The sequence below is a fragment of the Poecile atricapillus genome, chromosome 1 (assembly GCF_030490865.1).
Source record: "Poecile atricapillus isolate bPoeAtr1 chromosome 1, bPoeAtr1.hap1, whole genome shotgun sequence".
NCBI lineage: Eukaryota > Metazoa > Chordata > Aves > Passeriformes > Paridae > Poecile > Poecile atricapillus.
In genome coordinates, this window is record NC_081249.1 from 68,063,200 (window position 1) to 68,083,041 (window position 19,842).

Consider the following 19,842-nt stretch of genomic DNA (forward strand, 5'->3'; position numbering starts at 1 on the left):
CTACTTTACATTCATTATATGAAAATTCACAAGCAGTGAAAAAAGCACAGACAAAAAAAAGAAACAAAAAATTACTTTCCCAATACCTATATTAAATGCATAATTTAGCTCCATACCTGGAACACACTGAATCAAGTTGGCAATCATTGCACTGAAATGTGCTCTCATATCCTTAAGGATCTCGACTTCTTTATCATTTTCAGCCTCCAAAAGCATGCGAGTCAGATCAACATATTCTAAGAACAAGGCTCCAAGGGCTAGTGTATCTCTTTCTAAGGCTCCATTTGTACTAGCATAAAGGAAAGTTGCACATTAATATAGAATAACAGAGTTATATATTATACTACAGTTTTCTGCAGAAATGCATGCAAATCTCTACATGTCTGATAGACCACACAATTCTTCAAACAACATACTGACATAATCTCAGTGTGGCGAACACTGAAAATTGTTTCACATAAAAAAAATCAATATTTATGATGAATGATTGTTCTACCTGTCACTTATAACACCAGCATCAGCAAGGAGTTCAAAAATTCGCAGCAGCTGCAGCCTCAGCAGATCTCGTCGTTCTCGACGTTTCTTGTTCTTGGAATTTAAAATAACAAACGTGTTTATATGCATAGGTGTGCACATTAAAAACTAGCAGCCTCAGAAATTCCAGTATTGTAGTGAAATTTAAGAATTCCAGTTCAAGAATTTTCTTCACAAAAGAACCCCAGTACTATTGGATATTGGACTAAAACATTGTTCTTATACACCAACAAAGAACTGAATATGACCAATTTTTTGCCTTTGTAACTATTCTTGAAAAAAAATTGTTAACAACTGCCTTAGTACTTACTGAAAATGTGGAATGAAATAATGGATAAAAATAACTAATATTCAAGGTTCCTGTACCAAAAGCCCACGCTATCTTCAGGTAACAGGGATATTCATGTTAGTTTAGTGTCATCTAGTTTGGGTGCTGGAGGCACTCATAGAGCAGAACGTATATCCAGACCTGAGGAAGGTATCCTAGTGATTAGCCACTGCCAACTTGGCAATGCTGCAGCACACCATCACTCATATTCAAGTGAGCTCCTAGCAGACACCACTCCAGTCCAGTGTTGGGTGAGTTGACTGCAGAGGTTTTGCTCACAGTAATGTATTCCTCCCACAGAACAGGACTGCACGGTGTTAACTGGCTCATTGTATCTCGCTGCCTCCTCGAAAGCTGCCCTTTCTGTCTTCTACCTTTCCTGGAAAGATGTGAATGCAACAAGGCCCACTCTTTGCTGAAAGGCTAAATTGACCTGTTTGTATCCTGTATCTCCCCTGAGCAAGAAAAATATCAGAAGGTAAAAATGCTGCTGTTACACTTGAAGGAACAAGAAAAGCTCAGAGAAAATGCAGATTTTGCTCTTCAAAACCGAGCAATACTGAGATCAAAGGCTTATCTCTTCTCTGTCTCTGTCCATGACCAGCAGTAGATGTGTGGGAGAACAAAATGATGCTTTGGCTGGTATTCTGATCCAGAACTGGCAGAATTGCAGCATCCCAGCCAAAGGTTTTATTCAAATAATTATGCCATTTGAATTGTTCTATTCAGAGCCCTGTTTTGCTCCCGTTACACCTTTAAGGTTCCAGGAAGCACATGTAGAGAAAAAAGCAGTTTTACTGTAATACAGTATTTACCAGACACAGCTGCCTCCTGCAGCAGTGTCAGAGGTGATCTGGCAAGCTCCGTGCCAGCCCCCACAGGGCTGATCTTGTGTAATGTCCATTTTGGTTTATCCCTGCAGCTCTTGGCCATGCTGGGAATTCTCTTCCTAGTCATAGCATATGTTCAAGGACATTGTTTCTGGTGTATTGGATACCTGCCTGCTGACATGGAGGCCTGCTCTGTTCTCTACAGCCACACAGCCCATACAGTCACTCCTGGGTTTCCAGGTGGCACTGCTTGCAGGAAGGTGTCCCATTTATTCATATCAGGAAAAATACAAGACTTAACATTGCAGTCTCTTGCTCTCATATTCCTCTACTGAGAATTCCATGTGCTAAATTTGCTCTTACTGCATACAGTAAACCTCTGAATTCTAGCAATTCCTTTCCTGAGGGTACACTGGATATGTATGTCTCCAGAAAAGGCTTTTCAAGTCTAAGTTGTCTTAAAGTGCACAGACAAAATGTAGAAGTGGTTGCACTAAGGTATATTAATCCACTTCTGCCCAGTATCAGAACAAATGACCTTCGAATCAGTGACTTCATAGGGATGGAAGCCACACAACTGAACTGAGGTGTGAAGCAATGCAGAATGGAAGTGGTTGCAGATGTTTACCAGGCACAGAATGTTTAAGAATTGTTCATGAGCCAACTCAGATTGCTATCTTGGAGCCAGATGGAATGGTCTAAAACTGAGTTAAGGAGGGAAAACTGAGAAGAACTTGAGTCCAGTAGTAAATCTCTCCCCATGACTTTTCTGTTTAGCTGCATAGACACATCCTGCAATAAAACTGCTTACTGAGGCTACAGATTTTATCACCAGAGGCTTTTAAGAACACAGAATTCTCTCTTGTGTGGATTGGAAGATCTGTTGTGAGCCCTTCCATCACTACCTTCTCTTGTAAAAAAAGAGAACACTATAACGAAGATGAAAACTGACGAATTTGTCAATTAACTGATGGTACTTAGAATGAGTCCTGTGCCATGTGATCTAGGATGACCCTGCCTGAGCAGGGAGCTTGGACCACTTTGGTCCCTTCCAGCCATTCTTTGATTCTGTGATTCCATGAAGTTGAAATAGGTGACCCTGCCTGCCCGATAATAAAAGCACATCTAAACACTGCTATAAAATGTGCTTGTAGCCCAGCTGTGTTAAAGCTTTTTAGCTTTTTTTTTTTTTTTTTTTTTTTTTTTTTTCTTTTCAGATACTGAATGTGAATTTCCAATATATCCAAGTTGTGTATCAGGGGGTCCATACTGGATGGGAAATGTTTTCCTCATAATGAAATTCTATATTGTACATTTCAGATCACTAACAGAATTTAAATTGAACTAGGTTTTAATTGAATTATTTTAAATTATGCCATTAATAAAATTCTTGTTGCACACAGAGCTTAATTTGATAGTGCAAAAGAATACATTTGTATTTCAAACAGACAGAATTACTATTTTTAATATAATTTTTTGTTTAAAAAAAAAACTATTAGATTTTATTTTTGCAACTAACCTCTGGTCTTCTTTCTAGGGCTTCTTTCATTAGTGGGTGGAGTTCTTCTACTAATTCCCTAAAATAAAAAAACATAAATACTTGTAAACAAAGTCTAATGTCCTTTGAAAAGCATAAATATTTTATCCAACATATAAAAATGAAGCTCTAAAGTGCAAATAAAAATTTCAATATATACTTCAGTTATAACAGAAATAAAGCACTTGTATTAGAGTCAAATAACTGTGAATATGGTAAGTGAAGAAGTACCTGAAAACAAGGGAATTTGTTCTTCCAAATCCTAATACGAGTGATTCTGTTATTTCTATGCTTTCAAGTCTCATCAAAGGAACTAGCTGCTTTAGTAAGACTCCAACAGATGGAGTTCCAATAGCCTAAAATATATTAAAATATTGTTGAATTAAATTTTCAGGATATCAATATTATGTAAGCACAATTCTTTTAGCAAATGAACATTGTGTGAGAATCAATATGAATTATAAAAACATGCTGGAATGATTTAATTATTATGGATATCAATCCACCAATCTAACTGGGTATCTGCTACACAACAATCAGCTCAATAATGCCTAACATGTAAATACATCTGGGAAATCTCTTTGCTTTAGTTCAGATTCTGGTAATTTATTTAATTTGTTCATTAACATATTAATTTGCTTCATTAAAATATTCCAGTAATTGCATTTGTGGAGCTACTGCTCCTCTCAGGTTGCTACTACTTGAAAGTGTATTTTTTATATTATTGTTTCTGACAGGCATATATCCAACAGGAATACAATTTGCATCCAGAAATCTGCTTTATTGCTTAATGTTTTAAATTTACAAGTCGGACTGCTCTACAAGGAAAGAAAAGGGATGACAAACTAAAGTTAACTTCAAAACAGATATCCAGACCTTCTATACTTTGAATTCATGCATCCCAAATTAAAAAAAAAAAAAAAAAAAGCAAAAAGCAATATATTGGAAATACCATGGTTTTTGCCAAATATTTATCAACACATCATATCATACATATGTTTTAGTTATTAATTATGTGTATTAAGTAGTTTGCATATATCAAAATATTCTCTAACTGAAATACTTTCATCAGGATAGGATTTTGCATGCAGATGCAGCTTAAAATTTTCCTAAACAAATAATTTACTTGTAACAGATTTCATCACCTTATTATCATAGTTCATTGTTCCATCAGGAGTGGTAGCCATGATCTCTGGTGTTGAAGCACGCAGATGTCCTGGGCTCATAATACTGGGCTTTGCTACTCCAAAACATAGAATAAGGTAGTTTCTCCACAAAGTAACATAGTTGTCTCCACTGCCTGCTGTACTTGTTTTCTTTGCATTAACAGGAATACTAGAATTTAAAAATAAATTATAATTCTTAAAGCAATCTTCCAGTCTTAATTACAAGTACTAAAATATTAATTACAGTATTTTAAAATATTTTAAGAGGGAATAAAACATGCTATGTATCTACCAGCTGCAATTCAACATGACATGATACCCAGGAAAAATCGGTGAAGGTATAAAACTGGAGTTTTCCACCTTACAAGTTGCAATTATGAAACTCAAACCTGCATGGCACCAATTTCTGTGTGGCACCTTGCAGGATGTGTGGACTGATACTCAAACATGAGACCAAAGATAAGTTCATTTTAAAATCACGCAGCCCACATGAAAGAAAGTGAGATGCAGATTGCCACTTACTTTGGATCCACAAGAGGCATTATCAGCTGTAGCCTCGTGAAGGCGTATGGCCAAGCATAGCTGAGAGCTGTAGGACAGTGTTTTGGTAGATTCTCCTGCCTAAGAAAACTGAAGAGGCAGAGAACCCACGGGTCTTTAACGGACTGGGCAAAAATCCAGACATGGGAAGGACTTTTCACATCATAATGGCTATTTACTAGGACAGCATTCCACTCCACCAGCCACTGCAAATCCACGCTGTGTGTTAACGGGATTGTTGTCTAAGGAGAGAAAAGATAAATTAACACTCCTTTCTGTACTAGTCAGAAACCAGGCACAGAGGCAACATATTTGCTTTGCTTTGTTATTAATGAACAGAATGAAAGCACAAAATTAAAATCTTGGCCTCTAGAAACTGCAACCCAAACCCAAGTGCTGCTATTTATCAGACAAAATTCCTAATTCCTGTATTATGAAGTCAGAATGTCTCTTTCTTGCTCAATTTCTGTTTTCAGATGTAGAGGGGCCCAACCACCCCACCAGTTTAATGTCCCCTTCTGTGCTGGTTTTGGCTGGGGTAGAGTTTATTTTCTTCACAGTGGCTGGTATGGGGCTGTGTTTGGATTTGTGCAGAACACAGGGTTGATAATACAGAGATGTTTTTGTTATTGGTGAGCAGGGCATGCACAGACCCAAGGCCTTTTCTACTTTTTGTACTGCCACACTGGTGAGGATGCTGGGAGTGCTTGGGAGGCTGGGAGGAGACACAGCCAGGACAGGTGACCTTAACTGATCAAAGGGAGATTCCAGACCGTGTGACATCATGCTCAGTGCATAAAGTGGGGGAAGAAGAAGGAAGAGGGATGTTTGGAGTGAACACATTTGCCTTCCCAAGTCACCGCTATATGTGATGGGGTCCTGCTCTCCTGGAGATGGCTGAACACCTGCCTGCCTATGGGAAGTGGTGAACTGATTCCTTGTTTTGCTTTGCATGTGTGCACAGCTTTTGCTTTCCAGGTTAAACTGTCTGTATCTCAACCCATGAGCTCTCCAGCTCTTACCCTTCTGATTCTCTCCCCAGTCCCACCGGCAGGGAAGTGAGTGAGTGGCTCTGAGAGCCTTGACTGCTGGCTGGGATTACATTTCTAAGCACCCAACATGTGGCTCAAACCCACAGCCCTGGAAAGGGCACTCAATGTGGCAAGGACCATTTGTTGCTTTAAATCAGGCTGAAAAGTACCCCAAGCTGATTGTTCCTGACCTCTGGAAATGGGCCTTTCATTAATGTCTGGGACTGCCTGCAAAATCAGTTGTCTTATGCATCAGTTCTTCTACTGACACTGCTCTATTTAAAATGCTCAACTTCTGCTTCCTCTGGTGCACGTCAGACACATCAGGCCCCTGAGTGAGAGATTCACCACAGTTGTGAATTACTCTGGAGTTTATGCTCAGGTGTGCAGGCAGGGCCACTTTCTAAGGACACAAGGGAGCTGAAGCTTATTCCCTTCTCAAACAGATACAGCAGTGAGTGACTACAAAGTGCCTCTAGCATTAGGTGGTGCTAGCAATAAGACTTTCTCAACTGTTCTTTTTTTCTGTATGCAGTATCTTCCATATCCATAGCACAATTACTTTCATGGAACAGATTGTCTGGGACATTGTGGAGCCCTAGGTAGATGGCTGGAGCCTTAAAGCTGTATGATTTCTTTGATTTTTAGCAGTATTATTTTTAGTATTTCATGTCTGATATTTGTTATGTAAACACAAGCAGTAACAGTAAAGTAGTACTTACTGAATCTGAAACAGCCACATGAATAAAGCTTTCAAGAATAGAAGAACTCAGCTGATCCATGACATCAATCATAGGCCTGTCATCATCCTGGATAACACAGAGAATACAAGTTTACTGCTCTCCTGACCAAATTATTTCCCTTCTTATGTTTCTGGGACATGCAACAGAAGCATCTAAAAATTATGACATGAATCTGAATTAGCTAAAACTATTCATTGTTAACAACGGGTTAACATTTTGTCTTTTTCAAATTAATCTCAGAACTAAGTCCAAGCTGTGGTTTGAAATGAAGTTAATTTGTGGCTATAGCTCACTGCTTAGTGAACAAAAGCACAAATCAGAAAATCCCAAATGACTTGGGATAGCTGGTATCAAAAGACTGAAAAATTAACTTACTGTTTATTGAAGCATTCCTTTGCCATGAACACACATATTTGTGTTCTTAGGCATTTTGATGGCTCACTGAGCTGTGACCACCAGTACACAACATGACTCTCCATATTTCTGTAACCATAAAAAGACTTAGAGGTCTTTACTATAGAAGGAAAATGTACGTGAATGACCTCAAAGGTGTCTTATGCTGTGGGCTTTTTCACCCACAATGGTATGCCACAGCAATGGGTTTCATTTCCAACATAAATTTATAAACTTGACAAAACAAAAATGACCCATGCAGTAATAAAGGTTTTACAGTGTATTTTCCATTCATATCATTGCAAGAGAAAATAGAAGTTGCTGTACATTCCCCTTCAAATTCTTATACAGGGCATTTGCCATTCATGTTTCATTGTTGAGTCCACAGAAAGGTTTGCAGTGTTAAGGCAAATAGAAATAGTAAGCCGAGATAAAATGCTATTTTATACACTAAGTGCATACCTGCTACACTGCAGCAATTACATTAAAAGCAACTGTAATAGCAATTTTGAGCTTTATCTTTGGGAAATTTTAACTCACAGTTCCAGAAGAGAAAAGTCCTACCTCTGCCTGGCCAAGGGCCAAGAATAAAGAACGGATTTCTCTGAGGATTAAAACAGCCAGTTTCCGCGTCGCAACCTGGAAACTACACAGCAGAACCAGCGCGAATCCTTCGACTGCGTGCAGGACGTTAGAATAGGGGCTCCTTTCAGACTGCATCCTGTGGCTGGATCCATTTGGTATCAACTGTAGAACAGTGCAAGGGAGGGAAAATGGAGTGGTGGTGTTTGCAAACCACATCTCCAAGAAACCACTAGGACATATAAAGAATCAAAATGCAGAGGCCATGTAGATGTTGGACTGGGAAACTTGATATATTCTCTGAAGCAATCAAATTTTGTTGCTTTAGGTTACTTTGTTCCACTAAAGCAATGTATGAACTATGAGCAGAGCCCTTTGAGCAAGTCCTTCCCTCCAATTTTCAATTAATCTTCCTACTTTTTTCCATCCTCCACTAAAAAAAGAATGATGGTGAACACAACACTTTTTCTACTCCAGACAGCATGTCCTCAGGTCTTTCTTGGGTCCTGTAGCAGCCAACACCTTAGGTAGGTGGCCTCTAGAACCCAACCCCACCAGTAAAGTGTAAAAATATTTAATGAAAAGTATGTGAGAATCACTCTTTTCTACATTTTTATGTACTCCTGTTATTACCTATTAATTAATGGTCATCTGTGATATAAAACACACATCTTGTTTGCCCAAAGGAAAACATACTCAAGTGTCATTAGTTTCAGAGATAAGAAGCCTAAAAATCATTTCTCATAATGAAAATATCTGTGGGACAGGGCAGATGGGAGAAGCAGGAGAAAAGCTGTTCAGTTCCCAGAAATGTTTGTAACACATGGAGACAGCAGGCTATGGTAACAATCAGGTTCTTTGATGTTTCTGAATCAACCAAGGGTAAAGAAGATGTACTTCACTCTTCACAGCATTCCCACTAGCATTATCAATCTGTTTCAGCCCTGGGAAAATGTCCTTCTGACGCATCTACATACACATATTTCACTTCACGTGCTTTTGTTGATGCGCATATTTTAGTTTGACATGCATTCTCTTATGTTGCTCAACAACAACATCTGCTGTATTACACAAGGACATGGCTGTCCTCAAAAGACATGTGAACTAATTACCTAAAAAAATTTTGCATAGTGAATTCTTCTCAGGTGAGTAAATACAAACCACACAAACCACAGCGGTATCAAGGAACATAATTTCTGCCTTCAATTAGTAAAAATGCGAGGACACAGATCTCCTGATTTCATACCTCTGCAGATCTGGTTTTGGCCTGCTCAGAAGCTTTTCCTGGAGTGTGTATTACAAGCTTCCACTGCGTAAGCAATTGTAGCAGCAACTTCAGTGAAGTATCAAGAAGGGTATGATGCATATCATTCACTTCACGTAGCAGAAAATTAGTGAACCCGAAGAGTACGTCCTCCCGCCAGTCAACAAAGTCAACAAGTAGGCCCTGAAGAGAATTCTGTGCAATGTGTCGGAGTTCATCATCCATATGGATGGACAGCCTGTAAGTAAAAGTAAATGGCAGATAATAAAAGCTACAAGGAGTGTCTATCAGTACATGACAGTGATGGAAAACTCCCACTGACAGTGGTGGATGATGCTATCATGGTTTCATTATTGCTGACCGCAATTAACATCCTTGACCTGTTTTCTATATTGTAATTCTTGCTACAGCAGAAGATATTAATGGATCCAAATGGATTCAAAGAATCGTGCTTCCCTCCTGGGAAGTTTCTCCAAAGTACATAATTTGGAAACTTTTCTTAAACTAAACATATTTTTTATTTACTTATAACTCAATAACTTCCATGTAGGTATGATAATAAAAGGCTTAGAAATAAATACGTAATCTCAGAATTTATGGATTTATTTTTTAACACTAAATACAAAAATAGAATAATCACAACAGGTCAGCTAACAGTTAGTTAAATATTTAGCCAAGATACAAATCACAATTAATGAAAGCAAATCTTCAAAAGAATTAAAATGAGGCATTTGAATTAAAAACTGCTTTATGTTTTAAATAACTTAGGAGGAGGAGATGGGGAAAACATACTCAGGACTTTTTATACTTTTAGAAACATGTTGAACACTCTCAAAATCCTTCTGAAAGATGGTGACATTTCAGATCCCATTTTCAAATTTCATTTTCTTCTTTATTTGCATCATGTTGAAGTCCTTCTCAACATCAAAAAAAAAATTATACTGTCTTTTGACACAGAAATCATCAAACCACTTCTATGTTAGAAGCTGGCAGAATAAAGTAAATTCAGATTAGTGTGTTCTGCAATTTTTGGTTCATTGCCTTTATGATGCATTTTGTTTTAATTACCCATGAGACTGTAATTTTCTGCAGTGTGTTAGAACTCATTTTCAAAGTATTTTATCTACATTTAATCTACACAGTTGAAAAGGAGAACTCATTATAATGAAATCGACAGAAAGCTAGGAGAAAAAAAACCCAAAATAGCAAATGGCGTGGAACCAAAGTCCATTCAGTTGGAAGTGTATGATGAGATGTGGTTCACAAAAAATCTGGTTCATTATAGCTGCCTAATTAGGAGGCAGGGGACATTTTATTTAACCGAAAAGGAAACAACTGCCATGAAAATTCACCCCTGGTGAGTATGACTCCAAAAATAACTGTTATGCTTTAATAACCACATGACTTTCTATATATATTTAGAAACACACTATTTTGTTGTGCTAAGAAACGATCAGTTTTGTCTCCTTTTTGGAATGCCAAAACCAGATAAACAAGCAAAATCTTTTGAGACCACAATTAAGTCATCCATGAAATGACATTCACAATGACACAAGGCAGTAGCAGAGAAGAGGATACAAAAGACATCTCCTAAGCCCAAGTCACTGCCAAGTGGCATTTTCTAAAGAAATGAAATTCAAATTGAGCATAAGAATGCATCTCTGAAATTACCACTGTACGACAGGCAGTGCAGGAAACAAGTACAAGTTTGTTTGTTTGCACTTGAGGCAGTTAAATTTAAGACCAACTCAGGAATTTTTAATGAATGGTTGCAGTGGGCAGTGAAAGGGCAAAAGGTGCAGTATATACTTGACATCTCCTTCATCGTTTATAATTTAATACATCTGTCCTGGAAAAAAAGTCTAGCTGCTGACTTACAGACTCCTGAAAACCACCAAAAGACACATCTGTTGGGAGGATGAAAAACGCAAACCAAACTGAGAATACAAGAACCAATTAACTCAAAGATGTAACTGTATCTCTTGTGAAAAGAAAATATTTAACAGCTTTCCATCTCAACAGCACAGGCCCACAGTAATCTCTGGCAGAACAGCTTCTAGGGCTGCTTCAAAAAACAGAGAAACTGAAACCTTACCTCCTCTAAGTTTCTTGTCCCTGCATTGAGTCCAGTTTCTGACTCAGAACACAAAATATTGTAATGCAGAGCTCTCTAGACCTGTAGATGCATACCTTCTGGGCCTACACTTTCAAAATTGGGATAAGTAGTCAGTCTGGTCTCAGATAAACACGGGGCAGTATACAGAATAGAAGCAGGTCTGGTGCTGGGACATTCTGGTGATTTACATTAAGTCTAGGCTGGGTATTAATTCTTTAAACAGTTTATTACTTTCTTCTCTGAAGGTATGTTTTTGAAGACAGTTTTCAGTTCATGCTGTCCCAGGCTAAATAAACCTAATGTCTTCAATCCACTTTTCCCCCCCTTGTTCTCTGGTCAGTGTCTTCTTCAACTACAGTGCTCCAGCTTGCATACTGTTCTCCAAACCAGGCATTCTTTATATTGACTAGACTAGAAGAACTTTTTTGAAAACCTTCTAGATCTGTACATGTAAATAAGGTTTATCTTTTCATAGGAACATCACTTCTTTGCTTAGTTTGTGATCCTGCTCTGCAATACTGAGACCCTACCCAGTTGTTTCAACACCACTCCATGTGTCTTCTGAACCATAAACTGTTTGTTAACTGCTTTCCAACCTATTGTTTACCCACCTGTTTTACCTCAAGTGTGTTTCCCTTGCTTATACTGATGAGTATGACTTAAAACACCATTTCCAGAGTTTGCCTTCCTGGGGAAAGGCTGATCATGTAATTGCTTCTGAGGTTGCTCTAGAGAAGCTTCCTCAGCTCCTCTTGATGTCTCACTTCTTTTCACTGTCAGAGTCAGCTAACTCAGCAAACTTATACGGCTTTGCATTGTCCCAGCAGGGCAATTACCCAAGAAATACTTAGAATCACAGCTGACCTTTTTTGAATGAAGTTTGATGACAGAATAAAGATAAACCAGTGCTTGCACTGACAGTTGTGAGACTTAAGGAGGGTAGCATTAATTTATAAAGAAACTCACACTGGTCTCCAAATTTTCTTAAGAGTAGTGACAGGTCTGACCTGGACAATCCTGTGATTGAAGAGCTGTGACCTGAATAGATACGTGCTTTTTCACCAGCTCAGTTAAGGCCACTAATAAGGATAGAACTCTAGTTAAAATATTGGATTAAAGGAAAACATGTCCTTTTAAATTTCCCTTAAGCAGAATGGATGCAGCTGTTTAATAAGGTATCTGTATAATTTAATAATGTAATGATTTAAAGCAACCTACAAGTGATTTATAGCACACTACGTGAATCCAAGGAAATCAAGCTCGCCATACACTGCAGCACACCTACTGCTGGCTAATGATTTAGTTGTTTGGCTGTCTGCACTCTCCACTACTACCAGAATCAATTGTTTCACTGATTTAGCACATCATTGGGAGTTAGCTGTTCATAGAACAGAAAAAACTGATTTTGTATGTAGCCTTCTGGCTCCCACATCTGCTGTTCCCACATCTGTGATGTCTGAAAAGCAAGAACAGGGTGGCAAAGCTTGCTTTGCCACAGTTACCAGAGAGCAATATGCTGCAAAGCCCTCTTGGTTCAATTTAATACCATAATCCACTTACATAAAGAACACAAGCTGGAACCTTGGTCTTGGATACTTGAATTGAAGTGTAACAAACTTTCTGTACTGACAGGCACCTTTTATCATAATTACTTGTTACAAGTCACTGATTTGATGTCCTGAAACCTAAATGATGTAGCATTCATGTCATAGACTACCTTGTTCAGTGAAGTCTACTCAGACAAATTAAATGGAGGGATATAATATTTTTTTAACTTATATTTTCTTTATGTCTTACAATACTAATACTAATACTAATACTAATACTAATACTAATACTAATACTAATACTAATACTAATACTAATACTAATACTAATACTAATACTAATACTAATACTAATACTAATACATAACCTTAAAAAATGTTTTTGTAATCTACCACATGTAGCATATGGTATTTTACCAAAGAGACATGTGGGAATCATAAATCAAAACTGAACAGTTACCTCCATGTTTTTCCACTACACAGAAAAGATGTTTTCTCCTGTTAATCAGAATGCTGCGATGGTTAGAAAACAGTAATACGTTGTGACTTTCCTGAATAATAGTGAATATCATATGACCTACATACTGATGGGAAAGAGTTCTGGACATACCAACCTTTTCATAAAATTATGAACCATAATAAAAACACAAAACTGTAAAAAGATGCTAGGACATCTCTGTCTAATTCATTACGAGCAATTTACTTTTTTTAAGCATATATATAATAAGAAACAGTTACATATTCCGTGGCTCAGCTTTTCACACTGTTCCCCTGGAGCAGTCATTCAGTGCTTCTACGGCTTACCTTGCCAGCAAGTCGATCAACTCAAGTTTTGACATTCCATCAGGAAGTAATCGAGGAATAGCAGCAACACATGTTCTGAACAGATCGATTTTTGGCTTTCTTTCACCACTGAAAAATTAAAACAGAATTTTGACTAAGTTTAAGAAGGAACTGTGTTAAATGATCCACCTCTAAAGTGCCAGAGGCCTATTAAATACATTAGGATAGACAGAATATGAAATAAGAAGGAAACATGAATACATTTTTCCGTTGAATAAATGGCTTCAATTTTGACATTTTTGATGCATCATATCTATACATTACTTGAAAAACCAATTATTAATGATTCATTTGTTTCTCTCTGAGAGGAACTGGCATATATATAAAAAATAGACGCATAATGTAGGAGGATTCCTCCATCACAATCAGCATTTATATGATGCAAGCTTTGGATGAGGCAATGAGGAAAGAGTTGGGGTGTTCTCCATCATAGTGCAGCTATATTTCACCAGTTGTATAGAGCAAATAGCAGACGTATAATTGGTTCAAATAACACGACTGAAGATCCAGAGATTTGTCCCCAACAGAGGGCAAACCTATGGAAAATCATCATGATACATTTTTATACTGAAAAAGGTGTATAATTCAGAGGTAGGTATGGCCAGAGAGTTTCTGTTGATCACTGCCAGAGATAACAGCATTTTGGCAACTCTTATCAGCTAGAACATGTTTTAAAAGCCCTAAGGGTGTTCTAATCTGTGGAATGGCACAACTGTTCCCTAACAGCCTGCGAAAGTCATTAAGCACAAAGTTCAGCATGAACCAAACACCAGATTGGAAGTCTATGAGTCTTCTAAAAGTAGCCCAGGTTTCAGCTGTTGATTATTTTCAAAACAGATGCAGTTGTTTTCTGACTTGTTTTCAACTTTTTTGGTAAATCTGCAGATTAAGTCCTTCAGATAGACCTCAAAGTGTCAATTTTTTTTTATTTGATCATTTTTATCTCAATCATCTATTATCTAACGATGAACTGTAGAGGAAATTACCAAAGTGTAACAGCATTTCAAAATGTGCAGTCTTTCCCACAGTATTATTAATTATTAGCCTGTAATATGCTTTGGAAGGATCAAAAGGATTAGGTCCTATTTAGAGTCCATATTATAAACATGAAAAGAAAAATTGTTCCTCTTTTAATATGCTTCCAATAGAACTAGAAAAGAATGAGGGCAAAAAAAGACACACCAAGAAGCACCATAAGCTATTTAACACCACACTGAAATGGAGTGACAAAACAAAAAATTAACTTAGTCTTCCTGCACTCTGGTCCATTGCCATGGTTACTAAATTACTCTGTATCTCCACCCAACAGAGGGCATTGGATCTGGGTATCTTACTTTTATGTTCAGTCACAGAGAAAGCCTGGATGCAATGCAGTCTGAAAGAAAATTTTCTGTACTCATTAGTTCAGTGGGTAACACAGTACAGTTCAGTGAGAACAGAAAAGGCATCAACTGATATTAGACTTACTTAATTCAAAGATTAAAGACAGTTTTTTAGTGAATACCACACTGTCTCTCAACATCCTACTTATCACTTGGATATACATTACATGAATAAAATGTTGACATATTTTTAATTATCTGTTTTAATGGTACAGTTAGGAGAAGCTATATTCATGATTAACTACCTTTGTCTCACTGTATTTGTATTCTAATAGATAGAACGTGAAAGGTGTTAGCAACTGACTGGAAAAGGAGTAAAATACAGTATCTCACTGAGAATTTGGTTATAAACAAATCCCTTTCAACTATTATCACTAAAGCAAATACTAGCTGGATTAATAATTAGTGCAAAATCCTGTATTTTTACAGTTGTAAACATTAAAGTATCATTGGGAACTTTATCTGCAGGCAAGCCAAGTCTTCCCTGATGATTTGAAATGGAAAATGAACTCTGCAGAGTTTCCTTACGCTCAGAGCCTAGCAAGGGCAAAGCTTGTGCATTTCAAATGGAGATTTGTAAAATAATAGTTTGAGAGGAAACTCTTCTGAAGGCAAATGAGCAATTATTTATAAATATAAAATCTGTGGGTGTTCTGTGGCTTATCAGCTGCTCAGAAGAGTAGCAGGAGAAGATCCAAACCTCAGGCTCAAGTTTCCAACTTACATCTGAGCTATGAGGCACAGCACGCGAGGGAGGCAAGGGGAACCTTTGAAGTACTTGCAAGGACAGGTTTGTATTTTAGAAAAATGGATGCCCTATTCTAACTAAATGCTGGAAAGTAATTATAACCAGTACCAAAATTCATATACCAGTGCAGGATGCAAAGGATGCTGCTTACTCAGGATTTTAATATGACCCTCCCTACTGGCATTTATTACTTCAACAATAAATGCTTAAAGGATCAGTAATTAAATATTGTCTAGAAGCAAGTCTAACACTGCCAAAGAAAATTCCAGAATCTGCATACTTTACGATGTTATGTCTGCTCACTGCCTAGCTACTTCCCTCTGATTCTTATTTTATTTGTTAATAAAAATACCACTATGGTATTCATTTTATGCAGTTTGCACAAAAACTTTATGTAACTATGACAAAACCAATAAATCCAAAATGTACATAAATATAGTGTGATATCTACCAATTAAAGCCCGAAGAATTCAAAATAAATATGTAACTATAGTGAAGCATAGAGTTCTGTGAATAAAATGGGAAGCAATTGCATAAAAACTATGTTGGCTTTTCCACATATCCACAATACAGTTTTTGAAAGGATCATTTTCAATCCTGATAGTAATAGCTACTTATGTTTTTTGTGAGTTCACATGATTTTATATCAACTGATAATTAAGCATCCCAGATATTTTTTTTGCCTTGAAAGGCAACACAAGTAAAAATGTGTTATAATGTGGCTTGCCTTTCAAGCGTATATATTAAATTAGAGCTCATCTGGATGTAAAGTACAACACAAATGACAGCAACTTTTATGTCTAAATATCCCAATCTTTATGTTTCTGACAAAAGTTACTATCAAATCCTAAGATGTCCTGAAATTTAAAACTCTTTTGAGTCTATTTGTTCGCTGACTCTAAAAATAAACAACATTTTGGTGATGCTGAGAAACCACTCAAAGGATATTTATAGCAAAGATTAAGTACACTTCTTGTCTTAGTGCCCAAGGTTTCACAGTGCAATTATCTTTTGGGAATAAAATGTGAGTTTCAAAACTCACTTTCCCTACCACAAAGCCTGAATACCCAAAATGGTTATGAAAACTGGGTGTGAGAACTGGACACGGGGTAGGACTGCAAGAAAAATATGAAACATTATTGGATAGTAATACTGGCTACAGAAATAAATAAAGTAAGACAATGTTGGTGACACAGTCTCACCTAGAGGCACTGCAACAAATAAGCAAAGAGCAACAAAAACATAAAGATTGTATCAGTTGTACAAGGCAGTTCAATTTGGCCAGACACTGCAGTCAGTCACTCACAGTATTCCTAGCAAGTTGACTTTTTGGGGCAGTAAATATAAAATATCTCAAAGAGACCAGTGTCCTTTTCATTACACCTCAAACTTTTTTCCAGGGGTTGTTTCTTTTCTAGAATAATGACCATGTCCACTGCTCTAACAGGAAAGATATGCAAGGTCTCCTTAAAGTTGAGATCTCTACAATTTGTGCTCTGCATGTATCAGATGATGTCTCTGTGTCTCTAACCTCTACTTGATGTTTACCTCACCAGAACTCTCCCCAAGAAACTTCCCTCACTAATAACTTTGGATGAAAGTGAAAAATGGTGCTGTGCTCAATGCAGCTTGAAGCACACTGGTTTGATTCTGTTCCAGTGGGATACTGCTTAAATCCAAGCCTTATCACAAGATTATTTGGGTTTTTAATTAAGATTTGATTTTGATTACAGGCATGAAAAGCAAAGGGAATTTTGGAATACTATTATTAATAGGGATTTACAGAATTCATTGCCTTCATTTTGAAGTGCAGTGATGCAAATACACTCTGAGACAGTGTTCTGAGCACAGGCTGCCACATTTTATACTTCAGCATTCTACTTCTACCATCTAAACAACCACAGGATTCACGCATGATTTTACCTACATCAAGAACATCTTCAGCTCCAAACATTAAAAGAAGCACAATCAACTTGTCTTAAACATTTTTTCAAAGTATATACTAATTAAGCTAAATGTTCCTGTTTCTTGCTGTTTCTCTGATGACTCATGACAGACAGAAATAGAGAAAAAAGTTCCAAAATTACATCTCCGTGTTGCATGGGAATTAGTGTTCCTTAGCACTCACGTAATCATGTCTTCAGGTTCTTTGTTGAGCATCTGTATGTTAGTCAGCATCATGCACCGACCCACTTCCTTGTCAAGATGTCTGAGTATGTTGTCCACAGCTTTCCTTACTTGAGAATAATATAATGACATACCTGCAAAAATATGCATTTTTGTATAATTTGGAACATTTATAGGTACATATATATATTCTGAAAAGAAAACTTGCTTACTCATGCTGTGGTGCATGAAGTAAGAAAGATGCTCTCCTCATGAGATAGCATATTCCACTACTAATGATATCCTGATCCAAAACCAGAATATGTTGCCTGCTCCGAAAGGAATGCTTACATATTATGCATGGAAACTGGAATACTGGATTATAAAATAGGAATGAAATGGCTAATACAAGAATTCAATAGGGCAAACATTTGTTACAATTCTTTTCAGAATGACCTATGAAAAACAGTATTTGTCAAACTGAACCACACATTTCATTAAAACACATAATAAATTAAATGCTTACAGTACAAAAATAAATCCAATACTTAACAATAATAAATGATTCTGCTCAAGGGCTGAAAACGTGTTCACATCCAATCTCACATAAAATTCTGTACTGTCCATTCTTTTACTGACCTATCATTTTAGCTTCTTCCTCTGTAAGAGTTTTGCTCAGATATGTTTTCTTTACTCTGAGAGTGTTTCCAGAGGGAAGGACAGCTCCAGTCACTGGCATTGGCGGTTCACCATCTTTTTGCTGCAAGCTATCAGCAATTACCAAGAAAGCTCTCAGGCCAATATTCATTCTCTGTGAAGTTTAAAAGATGGATGAGTACCATAAGCAAATAATCATATTCTACTCATATTCTTCATTCACTTTGAAATTTTGAGAATGCACTTGCTGGCATTTTTTTTCTGTATCTTCATTACATTAACTAGTCCGATACACTTCACAAAAACTGCCCATGAAATAAATAGTGAATTCTTATCTCCACTGTGAGCAAAACTTTAAGTATTCTCCCCTCTCAGATTTTTAAGTATTTGCATTAGCACATTATCTTTTTATCTTCATGATAAAACACCTGGATATGATCTGTAGTGCAGCAATGCATCTTAAATGAACCTTCAGTTAAACAAAAAACTACCTACATCTGTTATGAAAAAAAAGATCAATAACTGTCTTGAAAGGCCCCAGGGTTAATCATACTGAGAGAAAAAAGTCTGGAATGATGCTCAATGCCAAAACTACAATGTGAAAATATTAGGAAGATGAATCTAAGTGACCTGAATGCCTTCTGGGAATGCACCAGAGGAAAACTTGCAAGCTTTGCATTGCAGTGATTGAAAGACTAGAATGTTTTCAATTTCTCTGGAATGTGTTCCAAAAACTGAGAGGCTGTCCTACTGACAGTCTCCCAGAGATGCGTTTACACACATTATGGGGATTTTTTTTTTTTTGGAATGCTAAAGTCTACGTACATAAAAAAGTGGCGCTATAATTTCTTTATTTTCAGACTTACAATGTTGTTGAGAAACAGTAAAATTTCAGACACTGATTCAACAAAAAGCTAAGGATGATGTCCACCCCTTCTCAGCTGGGCTAACACAAAATGTCCTTTGTAGGACCTTTCCCAGTCAATGCTGCAGGTGGCTGACCCAGAGCATGGTGCGGACTGCCTGCTCAAAAATTGTTTAATTCTTTTTTATTCTGCTACAGAAAGATGAAAGCTGTGTTCAAAGTAAAGCTTGCCTTTCATTTTTCCTGCTTTTGACAGTAGAAAGTTTAACCTACTTTTCCACATTTTTTGTAGCCAATATAATTTGTGCAAGGCAATCACTCTATTTTAACATCTTAGTGAATACAGACAAGAATTTAATTCTGCAAGATTAATACAGACATTTCTTATGAGCGGATCACAAATTATTTTTTATTTTTTCTTAATTTTCTAAAGAAAAAAATTTTAAAATTTTAAAGGAATTGCATATTTAAAGATTTTTTTTTTTATTCTTTAGTACTTATTTATATTTTGATTTTTTGGAAAATTTTTCAAATTTCTGATTGTTTTCTCTAGGAAAAGCATTAGGAAGCTGATTCATGACACCAACACCACTGGACCTTTGCTGGTCAGAGGGGTAAAATTTTGACTGT

The 19,842-nt window shown here is 36.9% G+C and overlaps 1 protein-coding gene across 5 annotated transcripts in view; it reads right to left on the reverse strand.

Moving 5' to 3' along the window:
* FRY (FRY microtubule binding protein) overlaps positions 1-19,842 on the reverse strand; it is a 220,719-nt gene that overhangs the window by 71,222 nt on the left and 129,655 nt on the right. For all 5 annotated transcript variants that reach the window (XM_058839060.1, XM_058839069.1, XM_058839052.1 and 2 more), the window contains 12 exons: positions 18,330-18,501; positions 17,713-17,845; positions 13,416-13,523; positions 8,931-9,186; positions 7,667-7,849; positions 6,689-6,775; positions 4,918-5,177; positions 4,375-4,564; positions 3,461-3,585; positions 3,212-3,269; positions 497-588; positions 117-289 (listed from right to left, as the gene is read on the reverse strand). In XM_058839060.1, the coding sequence (XP_058695043.1) occupies positions 117-289; positions 497-588; positions 3,212-3,269; positions 3,461-3,585; positions 4,375-4,564; positions 4,918-5,177; positions 6,689-6,775; positions 7,667-7,849; positions 8,931-9,186; positions 13,416-13,523; positions 17,713-17,845; positions 18,330-18,501 (1,837 nt within the window). The remainder of the gene's footprint in view (positions 1-116; positions 290-496; positions 589-3,211; positions 3,270-3,460; positions 3,586-4,374; positions 4,565-4,917; positions 5,178-6,688; positions 6,776-7,666; positions 7,850-8,930; positions 9,187-13,415; positions 13,524-17,712; positions 17,846-18,329; positions 18,502-19,842) is intronic.